At 37.0% G+C, this 21,400-nt stretch overlaps 2 protein-coding genes across 2 annotated transcripts; both read right to left on the bottom strand.

Annotated features, from left to right (window-relative positions):
• Window positions 1-1,081: 1,081 nt before the first annotated feature.
• Window positions 1,082-2,014, bottom strand: LOC113259756 (olfactory receptor 8B3-like). Its single transcript, XM_026505251.3, has one exon. It carries the CDS (start codon window positions 2,012-2,014, stop codon window positions 1,082-1,084), a length of 933 nt encoding a protein of 310 aa, XP_026361036.2.
• Window positions 2,015-14,182: 12,168 nt separating this feature from the next.
• On the bottom strand, window positions 14,183-15,139 carry LOC113259755 (olfactory receptor 143-like). Its single transcript, XM_026505250.2, has one exon. It carries the CDS (start codon window positions 15,113-15,115, stop codon window positions 14,183-14,185), a length of 933 nt encoding a protein of 310 aa, XP_026361035.1. The 5' UTR covers window positions 15,116-15,139.
• Between the last annotated feature and the right edge of the window lie 6,261 nt (window positions 15,140-21,400).

A 21,400-nucleotide genomic window follows, 5' to 3' on the forward strand; every position in this document is an offset into this window, starting at 1 on the left:
TCTCTTTAGGTCATGCACTAATGGCATGTTCCTGGGAAATTTTTCCTCCTGTGTCTTGTTTTTCTCACACACACACAAAAAAAAGTCAGCATTCAAAATGGAAGTGTTTTCTCATATTTCATGTTTACTAAAATAAAAATAAAATGAATTAGAAAGTATATTAGAAATGGGGCACCTGGGTGGCTTAGTCAGTTAAGCATTTGACTCTTGGTTTCAGCTCAGGTCATGATCTCATGTGAGATCAAGCCCCACATCAGGCTCCACACTCAGTGGGGAGTCTGCTTGAAGATTCTCACCCTCTGCCCCTCATTCCACTCATGCACGTAAGTGCTCTTTCTCTAATATAAATAAATCTTAAAAAAAAGAAAAGAAAAGAAAAGAAAGTGTGCTAAAAAAGAGTAGTTGACTTGAAATCAGGTAGCTAATAGCTTGTTCTAGAATTCTTCATGAAAAGCTGTGTGTGACTTTAAGTAATCATTAACCTCAATATATATTGACAATCTATTGTGTGTGACTTTGTAGAGAAATAAATATGAAATGTCTGTGAAAAGAAGCTTAATGTATTAGGTTTACATCTGCAAAGTGGAGTAAAATTGATAGTTGTTATGGAACCTGCTATAATTGTGAAACACTGGCATTTGAAGGAGTCATATTCCTGCCCACAGTAGAACGGAAAGAAAAGAATACAGACAGATTACCTGACTCATGCTTCCAACAGCATATACGAGATGGCAGTTAAGAAACCCCACAAAATACAATGTCACAGTGGTGATATTTTATTGATCATTTGCAGAATCATTCACCTTTTTCCAGGAGAAAAAAAGTCCACTAATGACAATAAAAAGAGATGAATTTCTTCCTTAATGTTATTCTTAAATAGGAAAAACGAAGGAAAGGAACTAAAGTTGCAGAAAGGAAGCAGACCAACCCTAAAAAAAGTGGAAACAAATTTAGAGAAGGCTCAAATTTCCTCCACCACAGTGAGAAATTAATAGGATAAGGAGACTACCACTAAAAATATTGTAAAAACACATGGAATCTCCCTGCCCCATGACTACCTGCACAGAGACACTGATTTTGATCAAAACGTTCTCTTACTGAGGGTTTTTGTCAGAGCAATTTTAACATCTTTGTTTCTCAAGCTGTAAATCAAAGGGTTCATTGCGGGAACAACATTGGTATAAAAGACAGAAGAGATTTTCCCCTCATCCATAGACCCAGCAGAAGATGGTTTAAGATACATAAATGCACCTGATCCAAAGAAGAGAGAAACAGCAATTATGTGGGAGCTGCAGGTGCTGAAGGCTTTGGACCTGCCCTCCCTGGAGCTGATGCACAGGATGCTGGAGAGGATGAAACCATAGGAGACAAAGATGGTGACACTGGGCACCATCACATTGATGCCCGCCACAATGAAAACCACCAGCTCATTGACATAAGTGCTTGTGCAGGACAGCTGGAGCAGAGGGAGGATGTCACAAAAATAATGATTGATGGTGTTTGCATCACAGAAAGTCAGTCCCAGCATGCATCCTGTGTGAGCCATGGCACCTGAAAATGCCATCAAATATGAACCAAGCATAAGGCTGGAACACACTTTAGGGGACATGAGAACATGATACAAAAGTGGGTTACAGATGGCCACATAGCGATCATAGGCCATTGATGTCAGCACATAGCATTCAGAAATCACAAAAAAACAAAAAAAGTAAAGCTGGGTCATGCATCCCCTGTAGGAGATAATATTCTTCTTTGATGTGAAGTGAGTCAGCATTTTGGGTGTAAACACAGAAGAATAACAGAGGTCTATGAAGGACAAATTGAAGAGGAAAAAGTACATGGGGGTGTGGAGGTGTGTATTCAGCCCGATTAGAGTTATCAAGCCCAAATTTCCCAACACAGTGACCACATACATGATTAGAAACAGGCAGAACAGGGGAAGCTGGAGATCTGATAGGTCTGTGAGCCCCAGCAGAATGAATTCAGTCACTAAAGAAACATTTCCAGGAGCCATTTTTCTCTAACGGGATCTGTGGACAGAGGAGAAAAGGGTTGCATTACAGAAAAACTCAGCTCTTCCTGCAATATCCCATCTTACAAGAGAGTGTGTACACTGGGAATGTCTGAGATTAGCCCAGCGAGTCTAATCTGCCTTTTCCATTAGCATGAGACTAAGTGACAGGACTTTCTCTTACTAGAGTCTTAATGAGGTAAATATAGCAAAGGGCATCACAAACTTAGCCTGCAGAGGAAAGGCCAGTGTTGCCATATGCAAATGTGATTTCTGGAAAACCAAGGGTGTGTAAGAAGAAGCCTGGCCCAGGACAGAATCATCCTTCTCTGATTGCACCATTTCTTCATTCACTTGAACCTTCTCCTCACCAGCAAAATTGGAGGAAGAGATCCTAACAACCTAAGGCTGGTCTCTAATGAGCCAGATTAGACTTGGTGGGCTGAGAACTATGAATATTGTTCCTAATCCAACACTAAGGAACCAGAGTCTAGGGGAGGTTGAGTTACTGCCCCATGTCACAGAGAAAAACTCATAAATCTGGAAGACTGAGAGTTCCAACCATAGAGAGGGAACTTACTGAGATACTGCATCCATTGTACCCCCTGATCTCTGAACATTCTTTTGTCCCCCTGAAGCATATTCTCCTGCCAGTTTCATTTCATCTCAGGACTACACAAAATGGGAAAGAAAGGGGCTTATCTTAGATTTTTGGACCTGCATCTCAAAACAAGAAGGACATTGATATAAATAGAATTCAGACACTCACCCTCCTTAGGCCAGAAAATGTCAGTGCTTCCTTATCCTTGGTATCTACCCCGTGGTCCTGGAAAGGCAGTTTCAGGCTCTGAGGCTTTGGTTCCATTAATTCTAAAAGGATTTAGCCCAGACTTAATTTCACATATGCCCCTTGAATATTTCTGGACTATAAATCATAACTTCTGATTATAACTTTGAGTTCTCTCAAGTGGCAGAGAAAAATAGTCTTTATTATTATCACATTTGCTACTTGATAAAAAACATGGAAGACTGTGAGCTGAATGATAAAGTGCACTTGATTATAAAAACAAGGTAGAAGTTTGCTCGGGCTCTTCCTCAAGGAATAGATTCTGTGTGTAAAAGAGAAATAGGGGATTGATTTTATTTACACTCAGGACAACAATCTCTATTTAGTTCCTTAGGGACTCAATATCTAATCAAGTTTACTCTTCACTCTAAGGGTTGTACATCCCCTAAGGGAGAAGGAAAAATAAATTCCTATCTTCCTATCATCTTCATCTCTTAAGGAAAATCTATTACATAGGTTCTTTCTCTCTTTCTTCCCATATCCTAAATGAAAATTTTCCATAGACTCTGCTGCCTACAGGCTTCTTTATTTCTTTACCTGAAATATTTCAAATATTGCAGTAATTCAATTCAGTTGTTGTTTCTCCTGGGATAATTCCAAAAGGAAAGGATACTGCCTTTCTTGCTTTTTAAGTTTATATTTTATTTTTAATTTTTTTTAATTCCAGTATAATTAAGGTACAGTTTTATTGATGTACTATAGTGATTCAACAATTCTATACATTGTTCATCATCAATAAATGTACTCTTAATCACCTTCATTTATTTCACTCATCCTCCTACCCACCTTCCCTCTGGTAACCATCAGTTCTCCAGTTAAGAGTCTGATTTTTTTCTTTGTCTCTTTTTTTCTTTATTTATTCAAATTTGCTTATTTGTTCTTAAATTCCACATATGAGTGGATCAAGTGGTATTTGTCTGATTGATTTATTACACTTAGCATTATACCCTCTAGATAAAATCAAGTTGTTGCTAATGGCAAGATTTCATTCTTTTTCTATGATTAATATTCCATTGTATACACATACCACCTCTTCTTTCATCTATCAAAGGACACTTGGGTTGCTTTCATATTTTAGCTATTATAAATAACAGGGGTTCACATAACTTTTCAAATTAGTGTTTTTGTATTCTTTGGGTAAATATCCAGTAGTGGAATTACTGGATCATAAAGTAATTCTATTTTTAACGTTTTGAGGGACCTCCATACTGTTTTCAACAGTGACTGCACTAGTTTGCATTCCCACCTATAGCACATGAGAGTTCCCCTTTCTCCACAAACTCATCAACACCTGGTATTTCCTGTGTTGTGATTTTAGACATTCTGACAGGTGTGAGGTGATGTTGAGCAACTTCTCATGTGTCTGTTAGCTATCCGTATGTCTTCTTTTGGAGAAATGTCTGTTCATGTCTTCAGCTCATTTTTAAATTGGATTTTTTTGTGTGTGTTGAATTACAGAAGTTCTTTATAAGTTTTGGATACTTAGCCTTTTTTTTTTTTTTTTGGATACTTACCCTTTATTGGATATATCATTTGTAAATGTCTTTTTCCATTCAGTGGGTTGTCTTTTTGTTTGTTGACTGTTTCCTTTGTTATGCAGAAGCTTTTTATTTTGAAAACGTCCCAATAATTTATTTTTCTTTTTGTTTCCCTTGCCTCAAGAGACATATCTAGAAGGACGTTGTTATGGCCAATGTCAGAGAAATTATTCCTTGTGCTCTCTTCTAGGACTTTTATGGTTTCAGGCCTCACACTTAGGTCTTTAATCCATTTTGAGTTTATTTTTATGTATGGAGTAAGAAAGTTTCCTCCTTCCTTCCTTCTTTCCTTCCTTCCTTTTTTCATTCATTCATTTTGCTGTAACTGTCCAGTTTTCCCAGCCCCATTTGTTGAAGAGATTGTGTTTTTCCATTGCATATTCTTGCATCCTTTGTCATAGATTAATTGATCATATAATTGTAGATCTATTTCTGGGGTCTCTATTCTGTTCCACTGATCTATGTTTCTATTCTATGCTAGTACCATACTGTTTTGATTGCTACAGATTTGTAGTATAACTTGAAATCTAGGATTGCAATACCTCCAGCTCTGTTTTTCTTTTTCAAGATTGTTCTGGCTATTTAAGGTCTTTTGTGGTTTCATACAAATTTTAGGATTATTTGTTCTAGTTCTGTGAAAAATGCTGTTGATATTTTGATTGGGATTATATTAAATCTGTAGATTGCTTTCAGTAGTATGAACATTTTAACAATATGTGTTCTCCCAATCCATGGCATGAACTGTCTTTGCAATTATTTTTGTGATCTTCAATTTCTTTCATTAATGTTTTATTGGTCTCAGAGAACAGGTCTTTCACCTCCTTGGTTAAGTTTATTGTTAGATATTTTATTATTTTTGGTGCAATCATAAATGGAACTGTTTGTTTAACTTCTCTTTCTGCTACTTCATTATTAGTGTATAGAAATTCAATAGATTTTGCATATTGATTTTGTATCCTGAAACCATACTGAATTCATTTATCAGTTCTAGTGGTTTTTTGGTGGTATCTTTAGGGTTTTCTATATATAGTATCAAGTCATCTGCAAATAGTGAAAGTTTTACTTCTTCCTTACCAATCTGGATATTCTGTATTCCTTTTTCTCGTCTGATTGTCATCACTAGTACTTCCAGTACTATGTGGAATAAAAGTGGTGAGAGTAGACATCTTTGTCTTATTCCTGATTTCAGAAGAAAAGCTCTCAATTTTTCACCATCATGTATGGTGTTAGCTGATGTTAGCTGTTACTTTATTCAGAGTGTTTATCATGAATGGATGCTGTACTTTGTCAAATTCTTTGACATATTGAATGGTTTTTATTCTTTCTCTTATTGATGCAATGCATCATGTTGGTTGTTTTGTGAATACTGAACCACCTTGCACCCCAGGAATAAATCCCACTTAATTGTGGTGAGTGGTTTTTTTAATGTACTGTTGGATTCAGTTTGCTTATATTTTGTTGAAGATTTCTGAATCTATGTTCATCAGAGATACTGAACTGTAGTTCTCTTTTTTTGCAGTGTCTTTACCTGGCTTAGGTATCAGCATAACGTTGGCCTTATAGAATGAATTTGGAAGTGTTTCTTCTTCTATTTTTTGGAAGAGTTTGAGGAAGAATAGGTATTAACTCTTCTTTAAATGTTTGGTAGAATTCGCCTGTGAAGCCGTCTGGTCCTGGACTTTTGTTTGTTGGGAGTTTTTTTTTTATTATTGATTCTATTTCATTGCTGGTAATCAGTCTGTTCAAATTTTCTATTTCTATTTTCTATTTCTATTTTCTATTTCTTCCTGCTAAAACTAGGAGGTTATATACTTCTAGGAATTTTTTTCCATTTCTTCTAGTTTGTCCAATTTGTTGGCATATAATTTTTCATAATATTCTTTTATACTCCTTTGTATTTCTGTGGTGTTGGTTGTTCTTTCTCCTCTTTTATTTCTGATTTTGTTTGACTCTTCTCTCCCTCTCTCTCTCTCTCTCTCTCTCTCTCAAATGAGTCTGGCTAAAGGTTTATCAATTTTGTTGATCTCAAAGAATCAGCTCATGGTTTCACTGATCTGTTCTATTGTTTTTTTTAGTTTCTATTTCATTTATTTCTGCTCTAATCTTTATTACTTCCTTCTTTACTGTTTTAGGTTTTGTTTTTTCTTCTTTTTCTAGCTCCTTTAGGTATAAGATTTGTTTGTTTGAGATTTTTCTTGCTTCTTGAGGTAGACCTATATTGCTATAAACTTCACTCTTAGAACAGCTTTTGCTGCATCCCAAAGGCTTTGAACCACTGTGTTTTTGTTTTCATTTGTTTCCATGTATTTTATTTCCTCTTTGAGGTCTTGGTTGACTCATTCATTCTTTATTGACATGTTATTTAACCTCCATATATTTGTGGTCTTTCCAGATTTTTTACTCCTGATTGATTTCTAGTTGCATAGTGTTTTGGTCAGAAAAGATGCATGGCATGACTTCAACCTTTTTGAATTAGTTAAGACTTGTTTTGTGGCCTAGTGTATGATCTATTCTGGAGAATGTTCCATGTGCACTTGAAAAGAATATGTATTCCACTCTTCCCAGACAGAATGTTCTGAATATATCTGTTAAATCCATATGGTCCAATATGTCATTCAAAGCCACTGTTTCCTTATTGATTTTATGTTTGGATGATCTATCCATTGATATAAGTGGAGGTGTTAAAGTCCCTTACTATTATCGTATCACTAGTAATTACTTCCTTTATTTATTAATAGCTGCTTTATGTATTTGGATGCTCCCATGTTGGTTGCATAAATATTTACAATTGTTATAGTTTCTTGTTGGATTGTTCCCTTTATTATTATGTAGTGTCCCTCTTTCTTTCTTATTAGTCTGTTTTAAAGTCTGTTTTGTCTGATGTAAGTATTGCTATCCTTGCTTTCTTTTCACTTCCATTTGCATAATAAATTCTTCTCTATCCCTTCACTTTCAATCTGTATGCATCTTTAGGTCTGAACTGAGTCCCTTGTAGGCAGCATATAGACAGGTCTTGCTTTTTTATCCATTCAGTCACTCTATGTCTTTTGATTGAAGCATTTAGTCCATTTATATTCAAGTTAATTATTGACAGGCATGTACTTATTGCCATTGTATTACTTGTTTTATGGTTGTTTATGTAGTTCTTTTCTGTTCTTCTCTTGCTCTCTTTTCTCATGGTTTGCCGGCTTTTTTTTTTTAGTAATATAGGTGGATTCCTCTTTATTTTTTGCATATCTATTATTGATCTTTGATTTGAGGTTACCATCAGGTTTGTATAACATCTCATGCATATAGCAGTCTGTATTGAGTCAATGGATGTTTAATAAGTTTGAACCCATTCTAAAAGCACTAAATTTTTACTCCTCTCCCCCACCATGTTTTAGGTAGATGGTGTCATGCTTGACCTCTTTTTATCTTGTGAATTCCTTCACTGATTTTTATAGATGTATTTATTTTATTACTTTTGTGCTTCCCACTTTTCTTACTCCTGCTTATGGTCTTTCCTTTATACTCCATGAGTCCCCTTTAATATTTCTTGGAGGGCTGGTTTAGTGGTCATGAATTCCTTAAACTTTTGTTGTCTGAGAAACTCTATTTCTCTTTCTATTCTGAATGATAGTCTTGCTGGATAGAATATTCTTGACTGTAGGTTGTTTTCTTTCAGTATTTTAATAGGTCATGACATGCCCTTCTAGCCTTCAATGTTTCTGCTGGAAAATCAGGTAATCTCCTTATAGGGTTTTCCTTGTATGTAACTGCTCTTTTTTTGGGGGGGGGGGTCCTGCTTTTAAAATTCTCTCTTTATCATTACTTTTTTACCATTTTAATTACTATGTATCTTGGTGTGGACCACCTTGGGTTGATTTTTTGTGGAGTTCGGTATGCCACTTGGATCTAGATTTGTTTCCTTCCCCAGATTCAGGAATTTTTCAGCTACTATTATTCAAATAAATTTTCTGCCCCTTTTCTCTCTTTTCTCCTTCTGAAATCCCTAAAAGGTAAATGCTATTATGGTTGATGATGTCATTAAGTTCCCTTAATCTATTCTCATTTCTTCTTATTCTTTTTTCTTTCCCTGTTCAGCTTGACTGCTTTCCATTATTCTGTCTTCCAGATCACCGATCCATTCTTCTGCCTCCTCCAGTCTATTTTTAATTTCAGTTGAGTTCTTCATCTCTGATTGGTTCTTTTTTATGTTTTTCTATTGTTTTGTTGGACTCACTGAGACCCTCCATTTTTTTCTCAAGTCTAATGAGTATTTTCATTATCATTATTTTAAATTCTCTATCAGGCTTATTACTTATCTCCATTTTGTTTAGCTCTTTTGCTAAAATTTTGTCCTGTTCTTTCATTTGGGATATATTCCTCTGTCTACTTACTTTGTCTAACTCTCTGTGTCTGTTTTGATGTGTTAGGAAATTCAGCTATGTCTCCTGCTCTGGAAAGTAGTGACCTTATAAAGAAGAGGCCCTGTAATGCTCTGCAATGCAATGTCCCCTGTTCACCAGAACCTGGCACTTCAGGAGTATCTCCTCTGCATGTTACCTGTTGTGTGTTACCTGCTGTGTGTTACCCTACTGTTATGGCTTAGGCATGTTTGCCTTCAGTCCAGTTGTCTTCAATGGCTCTCCCTGCTGGTTGTGAGCAGGGTTTAGTCCTTCTGTTGTTCATGGACCAGACTAGGGCCACCTTGGGCTTGAGCTGGGTCAGATCCAGCCTTTGCCAGTGGTGCAGTTATATGGAACTGCAGGCACTTTCCTGGTGTTGCTTCCTGAGAAGCTTTCATTGGTGGGCACGACTGCCATCAGATCAGATATCTGCCCCCAGCCCACTGCTTGGAGCCACCACAGAACTGGTACGTGTGTTTATCTTCTCCCCTCCCCAAGGCAGGAGTCATTTGGAGAGGTACTGTCCCATGTTGGGGCTATTCACGTACTTCCATGCTTGTGGCACAGATTTGGATAGACTCCTGCCAAGGGTGTGTTGGACAGGGTGGATTCACAAGAGAATGCAGGGGCAGGGCATATTGGAACATATTTTTTTCTATTATGCTTTGTGAATTAAACAGATCAATTATTGATCAAGAATTCTTAATAATTACAGCCACAATTTTTTTTACAGTCACCATACCAAAAGTTAATGAATATAAAGGTAACACAGAGTTTGAAATCATTTTTTAAACCATTCAAAAGTTTACAAATGAAATCATTCAAATAATGAAAGAGCTTTTTTCTTTCATGGAGAAATTTAATGTTAAGGCAATTTAGAGCCAATTTCATGTTTTCATTTCAAATGCTTCAAAATAACAAAGAAGTCCTAATTTTCAGAAGGCTTGTACATTCTTAGAGCAATTGCACTAGCTTAAAATGGTACTAACAGGATACATCAGCTGGAAATCATCAGGAGTATCTGAAATGGGGAAACACGTTGGGCAGCTTCTTGGAGCAAATTCATGATTCACTGCCTGGCCTTCCACTACCACAAACAGCCACACCTATGGGTGTTGCTTGGGCACCTAAAACATAAACTCCTCCAGCAGTCCCATGAGCCTCTTGCCCACAGTGTGTACTGTCTTCCTCTGCATGTAGCTGCTTTAGCTGGCAACCAGATGGTGGAGCACCTCTTTTTAAATGGAGCAATGAGTACCATTTTGTCTCATTTTCGCTGCTTCCCAAAGCCACAGGAATGCAATCACATCAGACTTCTTTTACTCTTGATCTCCCAGAAACCACTTTTTAGGCTACAACATGCCAATGCAATCACAATGAAACTCCAACTCTTCAAGGACAAATCTGATTGTCCTAAATACCTTAACCCTAGCCCATTTTCTGTATTGTCTACTACACAGTGTTTAGAAAGTTCTGTCCCAACGTGTTTTTATGAAGGATAAAGAATGAGAACTTTTGGTTTAAAAAATCTAAGAACTTTTCCATTAGTAAGTCAGCCGCAGTGCTAGGGCAAATCATGGACCAGAAAACATTTCAATTCCTTTAGGTGATGGAAGGAATCTGGTTGATGAACAGGCACCATTTCATGAGCACCAAAACAATAAGTTTCTAAGATTTCTTACTTCATGTTTTTTTTTTGTAAGTTAAACCATAGGATCATTTTAAGTTAATGTTAATCTAATTAAGGCAGATTATAATTGATGTAATTAAGTCTTTATATATAAAAAAGATTTGATATGCCATTAGCATATGGGTTGAACATAAGTAAAATAAAAATTTTACAATTTAAATTGTTTATGGAGGGGTGCCTGGGTGGTTCAGTCATTAAGAATCTGCCTTCAGCTCAGGGCGTGATCCCAGAGTCCTGGGATCGAGTCCCACATCAGGCTCCTCCACTGGGAGCCTGCTTCTTCCTCTCCCACTCCCCCTGCCTGTGTTCCCTCTCTTGCTGCCTGTCTCTCTCTCTCTGTCAAATAAATAAATAAAATCTTTAAAATAAATAAATAAATAAATAGTTTATGGAGCAACTATGATAAAACAGGAGGATAAGAACTAAATATATGACAATTTCCATACCTTTCAAAAAGTTAGCAAATAAAATACACAAAATTTCCAAATATTCAAGTCATAAAATAATAATAAGCTTATATATTCTGAAATTATTTTACACTGAATTGTCATCTTATATTAATTTTTAAAACACTAGGCTTAAATATTATAATGTGCAAGAAGGTCTGGTTCCTTGGTACTCAGGGATGGTTGTGCAAGAGTATTCTGTTCTTTCTGCAAAGGAAGGAAAGGTCTACAGATGCACAAAGGAAGGTTGGTAAAGTCATTTGTGTGACCTTAAAAAAGAAAAACATTTTGCTAAAAGATTGCTGGGCTAATCAGAAAGCCAATGCGGCTTCAAACAGACTTGCTGGCCTCTGAGGCCTGGGAAAGTTCTGGTCTTTCATTCCCCAAGACCAGTGATCTGCAAATCTCAAAGAAAGTAAATTAGCTCTGCTATAGATCAAGGGCCTTAAGTCAGCAAGTAAGGACTGTGTTAATTTGTTAACCTTTAAGTTAGCCCTTAAGACTGGTTGGAATGTTGTTATAATTATGCCAAATAATATATTTAAATGACAATATTTGCTCTAAAACTCTAGCCTTTTAAAAGAATCTTATCTAGCATACTGTAAGACAGTATCTACAATACATTGCTTGATTCTGTGTCTTAATTTGAGTGTTATGAAAAATTTTCTTATAAGTAGGTGAGAATGTAGTGATTAAAACAAGATTGTATTGTGAAAATAAATAAATAAATAAATAAACATTATACAAGGTGGTTTTAATTAAAAAGATCAATTAGATTTGCCAGGTCAAAACAAGAATTTCAATCTATGAAATAAGACTGTTGACTTCAGGGGCGCCTGGGTGGCACAGCGGTTAAGCTCCTGCCTTCGGCTCAGGGCGTGATCCCGGCATTATGGGATCGAGCCCCACATCAGGCTCCTCTGCTATGAGCCTGCTTCTTCCTCTCCCACTCCCCCTGCTTGTGTTCCCTCTCTCGCTGGCTGTCTCTATCTCTGTCAAATAAATAAAATCTTTAAAAAAAAAAAAGAAAAAAAAAAAAAAAAGACTGTTGACTTCATAGAACTGAGCCAGTCTATTTGTTGACTCCTCCACCAGGGAGTGCTGGTGCTTACATATAGTACTCAGACCACAAGTTATGTACTATGTCTGTGACTCATTCACACTTTAACTTTTCATTAAGCACTAAGGATTTACTGACATGGGTGTTATAAATCTATTCTATGTCTTTATTAAAGCATGTAAACTCCTAAAAACCTGTGCTTTGGAATCAACTTCAAACCAAATAGTCTTAAGCTAGCTATTTAACCAGCTACTTTAGCGGATATAGACAAAACAAGGACGGAAGCAGATATGAGGCTTCCATGTTCTACTTGAGGAATAAAAGATTTTTTAAAAAATTATGACAGTGAGATAGGCATTATACTAAATAAAATTACCTGAGTATCTGTTCTTGTGGCAATAATTTTAATCAGATTTAAGTAAAGTTCTTAAATGGCATAATTATCTCCTAAGACTATTCTTACAAACTAATGCTGTAGAACTGTTGAAAACTCATGATATCTTTGTAAACATAAAAATGACAGGGATAATCTACTACATCCCCTAACTAGGGTATATCCTCTGAGATACATCTTCCCATAAAATCATTAAAAGTCGTGATGGATGATAGACAGCTTATCCTCTGTGTAACACACAAAATAAGAAAAATTTGTAGACCTGTTTACCATTGTATTAATTATAAAGAACTCTTTTTCATTGCTTCTTTCCAACTGATAGCATAATACCTAACAGGCTTGTTAAAGTATACATAATATTCTGAGAAGTGTGGCATTCCCCAAACTCCTCAGCCTCAACTATTCCAGGAAAGGATCACAATAAAAAAAAAAAAAAAAAAGATTGTGAGGAAACATCTCTTTGTAACTCACCCTGTTTACCCTCACTTTAAAATCAAACTTCTCCAGGGACAGGTGCATTTTTCTAGTTGGGCATCAAAGCCCATAGATAATCTCTTCTGGACAGGCATCTTGGCTGAGGACATTATTCCCATAAATTCCCACTTTCAAACGCATTCTGGAAAAACTCTCAGAAGTTCTTTTATTCCTTCACAATTCTCCTTTCTTCTCTTCCATTTCTTTGTGAGAGGAACACGGATTAAAACACTGGGCTCTGTATCATTGGCTGGGTGATCCTGAGCAAGTTGCATAATTATTTCTTCCTCTAAAGAACAGGTTAAAGAGACTTATCTTTGAATATAATTTGTAAAGAATGTATCACATGTATGGGCCACAGATTTGATTTGACCAAAGGGAGGAGTCAAATTATATAGTGAAAGAATAAACCCCAACAGGACAAGTTTTTTGCCATATATTTTTGTTTGTCTTTTGAAAGCAGGAAAGAGATCTTCCTTTGCAAAAGGGAGTCCCTGTTCACACAGTTAGGCAAACAAAGAATCTTGCATTGCTCATGATACTCTATTCTGTAGCCAAGAATATTATTGTGTGATTTTTATCACAATGACAATTCATGGTTACATAGACAAATGGTGGCAATTTCAATTCTGTTTATGACAAAATATCAGTTGACCACTACATAAACAGAGGCATTCATTATTAGTGGGGATTGAAGAAGGTGAGCAGAGTAGTGTGACTCATTCATTCCCAAGCATCCTCAAGAATAAAAGAGAGAAGCTAGGTTCAACAAAGTATTCACTTCCTTTACCCATATGGGACTAAAAATCCAGAACAAGAACCATTATTAAAAGAACCCTGAAGTTTTCTGCAAATTTTTACAACTATACTTGTCTACAATTTTTATCATACCTTCTCTGTTTTAATGCAGTTATAAGTAATAAAACCCTTGAAACAGAAAAGTGTTCTGTGTAATTGTTTCAGAGAAAGCAAAAAAATAAATGAACTGGTAAGACAGCACGCTACTTGATGGCTTACCTTGGATGGGAAAGACAAGAGAAAAAATAATAGGTAGGGCTATGCTTAGATAGGGAAGGTTATCCTAGTGTCCTCAACTGATATGGGGAATAAAGATCAGTTTGGGTTCACCTTGGAACTGAGGATGACCCTGAAGTCCAAGAATAGGCCCACATGGTAACACCAAGTAAGTAGAGAAAAAAGAAATTAAAGTAGAAATCCTGCCAAAAAAAATTTAGAAAGGTAAGGAAAAGGAAAAAGAATAGGAAGAAGAAGATAAGGAAGAGCAGAAAGTGGAGGAAAAGACACAGCAAAAGAGGGATAAATGGTTATGTTCAGTTATAAATTCTCTTCAGGGTTTTCTTCAGAGCAAGTCTGATATCTTTGTTCCTGAGACTATAAATGAAAGGGTTGAGCATGGGCACCACATTGGTACAAAACACTGAGAAAAATTTCCCTTGGCCCACAGACCCATCAGATGATGGTTTGACATGAGTGAGCAACCCAAATCCATAGAACAGACCAACAGTTACTAGGTGGGAGCCACAGGTGCTGAAGGCTTTGGACCAACCCTGAGCTGATGAGATGTGAAGGATGTTGGAAAGAATCAAAATATAAGAAATACAGATAATGAGGCTAGATACAATAACAACTGTGCCCACAATAACAGAAATCACAAGCTCACTGGCATAGGTGCTGCTGCAGGAGAGCTGGAGGAGGGGGAAGATGTCACACACGTAATGGTTGATGATGTTGGAACCACAAAAGTTCAGCCGGACTATGCACCCTATGTAGACCATAGAACCAACAAAACCCATCACGTATGAAGCAGACATCAGCAGAGAACAGACCTGAGGGGACATGGTAACTGTGTACAGCAGGGGTTTACAGATGGCCACATAGCGATCATAGGCCATGGCTGTCAACACATAGCACTCAGAGTTGACAAAAAAGCAGAAGAAAAACAGCTGAGTCATGCATCCTGTAAAGGAGATGATGTTCTTCTCTGAAATAAAGCTTATCAGCATTTTGGGGGTGAGGACAAACGCATAACAGAGATCAATAAAGGACAGATTGAAAAGGAAAAAGTACATGGGGGTGTGAAGGTACGAATTCAGGTAAATTAAAGTAATTAAGCTCAAATTGCCCACCACAGTGACCACATAGTTCACCAAAAACAGAAAAAACAGAGGTAGTTGGAGTTCAGGTTTGTCTGTTAATCCTATAAGGATAAACTCATTCACGGAGGAGTCATTTTCCACAGCCATTCACTTCACAGGTGTGATCTGCAGGAACAGAGGTAGAAGGTGACATTAGCAATGGACCCTCACTCTTTGTCTCCAGAGGGAGAGATGGATCTGCTGGTTTACAAGCTCAGGGTTGTCATGCAAGGAATCCAAGGAACAAGACTTCTTCCGATTATTCCTAATGATTCCTCATTTTCTCCTTTACTCCCACTCATGTGGTTTGTCTCCGTGCAGAAAAAATACCGATAGATCCCCAAGGTCTCTGCACATCATTTCCTCCCTTCTCTCTGGTCTCCATTCAGGGTTATGGCTGACAAGAGCAATAAATTAATAAATTGGTGGTGTTCCCCACAAACCTTGATTTGTGCAGTTTGGAGTCTGAAAGGAAATTATCAAGACAAGTATCATTCAACCCTCATCTTTCTTTTCCTGGAGGCCTCACTGCTGCTGGACCTTAAGGCTACTTCTACTCTACAGTCCTGGGGGTAAAAAGTTTCTGACAAGAAAGGAGGCAATATACATCAGCACAGGCCTCAGTCTTTGACATGCTAAAAGACGTATTCTGGAAAACAGGCCATGATGTCTATTTGATAATTTGCCCAGAAGTCCTCTTCACTAGCAAGGAGGAAAACAACCTTATATGAGCTCCAAAACAATCAGTTGACTCAAATGGGAATCTATTCCATGACCTGTAGTTCTGGGAAAATTGATCAGAAGCATAGAAAATTATTCCCTCCCTCATTATTTCCTCCCAAGTTAAATTAGTCCACTGAGGGTAGAAATTATTGAGCCCATATTCATATCCTGTGTCACAGGCCTAACACTGGATCCTTTGAGACTCAATGTTTTGCTCAGTTTATAACTTCATAATAGGAATGCCTAATCCCCAATGCAGAGGAATGAGTGCCTCTCTTTGTCACTTCCTTCATCACCCCCTAGAGTCTATGCACAGTTCTAAGAGGAAAGTTGGAGCACAGTCACTTGTCATTTCTAGTACTTCCCTGAAGTCTCCAGAATTGCATTAGTAAAACATTAAATCATAGCTTTAGCACTTTCCATTCTTGTGGATTTCATTTCTATAAAAGGATGTTCTAGTGAAGTGGTTAAGAGAGTGGGGGTGTTGGGGCTGGGCTTGATGGGTGATGGGTATTAAGGAGGGCACTAGATATGATGAGCTCAGGGTGTTGCATGCAAGTGATGAATCACTGAATTCTACTCCCAACACCAATTGCATTGTATGCTACCTAGCTAAAATTTAAATAAAAACTTGAAAAAATAATAATAATAAAAGAAAATAAATAAAAATTTAAAGAGAGAGAGAGGGAGGGAATGAGCCCTCACGTCAAATCTGGACTTTAAAATCCTTAATTGTGAGACTGAAGACAAAATATAACTTCTCTGGCTCTTGTACATATATTTTCATATCTACTCAATATATATGTATAGATATAAAATGAGTTTAGTAAAGGAGCAATCTCATAGGGTTGTTGTGGATATTAAAGGGGTTAAATCATGTAAGTATCAGAAACACGCCTGACACATAAAAAGAGCCTGGTAAGTGTTGGTATCCCTCCCCTATTCCCAATCCATATTCATTATATCAAGGTTTTTCAACCTTGGCACTATTGATGTTTTGGACTAGATAATTCTTTATTGTGAAGCTGTCCTGTGTATCCTAAGATGAAAGCATCCCTGTCCTCTACCCATTAGATTCCAGGAGTATCCCCCACCACCAGCTGTGACAATCAAAATGTTCTCCAGACACTGGCATGTGTCCCTTGGGTGGCAAAATGACGCATTTTGAGAAATGCATATCCGTATGTAGATCGAGATCTACATGCATATGGACTTCCATAAAAGCCTCTCAGAAATGTCTATCTTATGTCTACTTACGCGCCTCAAGCTCAAAGTGCCCAAAACTGAAGTCAGCACTTTCTGATGAGTCCTTCTGCTCTTCCTCCAGGTCATCATTTTCCACATTATTTTTGCCATCATCCAGGCAACTAATCTACAAACTAAACTTAAGCAGCTTCTCTCGCTGGCCATCTTCATCCAGTCTCCAATTCCCAAAGAATTTAACTCCTTGGAAGATCTGTCCTTCCCTCTTACACAACTCCTATATTCTCTCTTCATCTCCAATTCAGATTACTCTAATAGTTTCCTACCAGGACTCCTACTACGATGAGAATTTGTAACTTTTCCACCCCGTACCATCACTGTGCAGATGTGCACACTCTTCCCTTGCTCTCTATTCCTAATTCCTACTGTTATATGGTTATAATAATAAATTAGGTGAGTTAATGCCATTTTAATCCCTTTGTTGTCATGTTAGTGAGTTTCAAGAAGAAATACAGACAAGTTGCTTACATTAGTCTTCCATCTTTAACCAGAGTCCTCCACTGTACTTCTAGGATGAAACCTAGAAGCACACTAAGTCCACAGGAACCTGGAGCCTGGAATGTAATGTGATAGGTCTTGAGAGTTCTGTTCTACCCAAAGTAGATGGTGCAGGAGGACTAAAACTCCATAAATAAACTCTCTTTATTTTAGAGATTTTCCTGACTCATTACCTTTAATGAACAAGAGCATTTAGACTGCAAGACAGAGTGAACATACGCAAAATAAGGTACAGGCCTTGACCTTATGATTTCTCAGTATAACTAGAATGATAACCAAGGAAACTGAGATTTGTACCACTGTTAGCTAATGTTAGCGGTCACAGGGCTAGATTCTCTATTCACTTTCCCCCTTACTCCCACCCTCTAAAACAGGCAGAAGGGATTAACTGACTGTTCCATGGTCAAAATAGGAAGTGCCAGAGCAAGATTCATATGTAAGTGTCTACGAATCCAGAATTGATTTCTTTTACTACTACACTATGCAGAATTGTGTGGTATATGTGGGATATTTTGTAGAGAATACATTAAGAATCCTTCAAATTAAGTGACAGAAATTCAAGCTGAATCTGTCTATATAAGCCAGCCTATACCACAAAAGTGTGTGAAACTTCTAAGCTGAGGATGTACATGGCTTCTTGCATGGCTGTACAGGACCAAGTCATTCATGTGTGTGTCTCTCTTCCCACTTTTTGTTCTGCTTAGTTCTACTCAGTTTTAATCTCAGATGGGTTTTCCTCATGTAGCAAAAAGAGAACCATCAAAATCCCTACATTTAATCTTACCAACTCAGTAATTCTAAGGAGAAAAGAAAAGTTAAAAAAAAATTGTTATGGTAGAAAAGATAAGTCAAATGTCTATTTCTGACTAATCACCACCATTGAGGTTTGTGTCTGTGCTGACAGACAAGATAATGTCTCCTAAAGTGAGCAAATCAATCCATCAAAATCACATAAAATGTGCTACCTGTACCAGACAAGGAGCAGTCAGAAAAACAAACGGCATAATATGTGCTTCTTATAGAGTATATTTAGAACAAAGAATAGGTTTATTCAGATATTGCAAGGGGGAAAGAGAAAAAAGTTGAAAAATATAAAGACTATTAAGCTACAGAAAATAGCTACCACTCTCACAACTGGGAGAATGCATGGAAAGAGGAAGCATAACCAGATTCTGGAATCTCCGAGGAGAAGCTCTACAGGATTGGTGCTTAGAGGAATGGAGGGCTTGAAAGTGCTTGGATGTTTGAAGTAGAGGCTCCACCCAGTGCTGGGTCCAACATGGAAGAAGGCCATTGAGGAGGCCCAACAAATGCTTAAGCCTCTCAATGGGCAGAGCCCATGCAATGAATCGAGAGAGGACTGTACAGCTGCCAAGGGAGCATTGTCCAACTACTGACTATGCATCTAAGGAGGTGCAGAAAGTTAAACACATTTCCATGTGCTTATTGGACATTTGTATGCTTTTCTTTGGGACATGTTTTTCAAACCATTTGCCCATTTATAAAATGGTCTTTTATTATTGAGGTATCCTTTAATTTTTAACTTGTTATATATTATGGTTACAACACCTTTATCAGATACAGGTATTGCAAATATTCTCCAAGTCTGTGGCTTGCCTATGAATTTTGTTTTGGTAAACAGATGTTCTAAGTTAATGAAGTTTATTTTATCTTTTTTTTTCTTTTGAGCTTAGTGCTTTCTAGAATATGTCTAAAAAATCTGTGTCTACACCAACTTACTTTTCTATGTTTTCTTCTAGAAGATTTGTGTTTAAACTTTATGTGTGCACTCTGATCCATTTAAAATTAATTGTTGTATATGGTGTGAGGTAGAGATCATTTCATTGTTTTCTCAAGAACAGTATTTCCAGCATCAATTGTTTAAAAGATTTTCCTATCCCTATGGATTTACTTTGTTGCCTGGTCAAAAATCAATTCACTGTATAAGTAAGGATCTCTTTCTGAACCTTCTATGTTGTACTGTGACTTATCTATTTATCTTTATAACAAAACTAATCTGTCTTCATTATCAGAGCCTAAATCTAAGTGTTAAAATCAGTTAGTGTAAATCTTCTGTGTCATCTAGAGTTCTCCAAGGAGAAGATGCCAAGAAATAAACAGACCTGAAAGACATTAACTCTGGTAAATACCTGTAAAGGATAAAATGGGAGGGGGAAGGAGTCATTGATAAAGGCCTTCAGACTGGGTTGAAACTCTCGACATCTAAGAAAGAAGAGAGAGAAGGAAGGACACAGTAGGAAAATCTCAGACTACAGTGCAGTTCTAAAAAGTCTCTGTTAGTACAGGAAGTCCCTGAGCAAAGAATGCCTATCAGAAGACACCTATGTTATGCCAGTATTGGCCAGCTCCTGTATGACCCATCATGCTAAGCCATTGGCTGGGGACATCTCAGTGAGCATGGACTCTGCCGGAACCCAATGGTGAATCCAAAGGAGTATCAGTTATAGACTATCAGTCAACAATGCTCCCCACAGCTGATTCTCTTGAAGAGATGGGCAGCACCTCCCTATGACTGCCACAGTCCACTCCCCAGGACAAATTATACCCCAAAGTTCTTTCCGATTTATTTATTATTGTTATTTTATTATATTTTGTTAATTGTTGTTTTAGCAATAAACATTTTTGTTGTTATTCAAGCAAGATAATGCAATTCAACAAATATTTCTCGTCCTCCCAATACATCTGACATTCTAAATATACAAATGAGAAAAACATTGAGAAATAGGAAAACTATAGGAAAGAGTATCTACTTCAAATGCTTATTATCTTCTTGGTGAGACAAAGTGCTATGGTCAAATGTTGAAATCCTAACCCCCAAACATATTAGGATGTGGGGCCTTTGGGAGGTGCTTAGGTCATGACAATGGAATTCTCATGAGTGTGACTTGTGCCTTATAAAAGAAGCTCCATGTAGATCACTAGTGCTTCCCACCATGTGAGGATATAATGAGAGGTGTGTGACCTAAAAGAGTGCCCTCAGCCATTCAGACTGGCACCCTGATCTTGGACTCTCCAGAACTGTGAGAAATAAATTTCTGTTGTTTATAAGCCAACAACTCTGTGGTATTTTGTTGTAACAGCCCAAACAGACTCAGACACAGATTTAAGTAAGCTCACAAAATGTTGCTAGAAATAAAGTTTATTATCATTAACCATATACCCTTTTTTCATTATAAACTTCATTAAGTAAGTAAAATAATGTCTAACATGTTTCTCCCAATATGCATTATTTTCTTTTAAGTGATAAATAGCAGACTACAGTAAAAACTTAATGTTCTTTTTCAAAATATCTGATACCATTTTAGATAGTAATGAAGACAAGTCTTATAATACACCAGTCATCTCCCATATTTGGATCCTGAGATACATATGTACTATTTCCTTAGTCATACTACGTTAATACTATCTTTGGCAATAAAAGGTGGAGTCATATGTATTCACTTCAATATTAAATGAACTGCACTGCTGAGGTTCTCAAAAGCAGTTGGTGTGCAATACAGATTTTGCCATTTTCAAAGGGAACAAGAAAGAACAGAATAAGAAAAAGAAAAGTTGGTAAGAATATAGAACAAAATGAAAAGATCAGAGGGATTTGATCATACTTTAAGCTATATACACAGTTTATAATGAACACATCTCATTGAAGCCTGCTGCCTATACCAGCAACAGTATGGAAAAGAATAAGAATGTTTCTATAGTATTTGACATTTCTGTGTTTAGGTAAACAAGCTGTAATTTCAAATTTCTGTTGCTTATGAAGTTTACCATATTTGTCCAGAATAGGAATAGCTCAGAGACAGAAACAGCATGAAAAAAAATAAAAGAGTCAGTATTTTTGTTCTTTTTATAAGCATGTTATTAGTATCAGGTACAGAAATATAGAAGCAA

Source organism: Ursus arctos, unplaced genomic scaffold (genome assembly GCF_023065955.2).
Source record: "Ursus arctos isolate Adak ecotype North America unplaced genomic scaffold, UrsArc2.0 scaffold_22, whole genome shotgun sequence".
NCBI lineage: Eukaryota > Metazoa > Chordata > Mammalia > Carnivora > Ursidae > Ursus > Ursus arctos.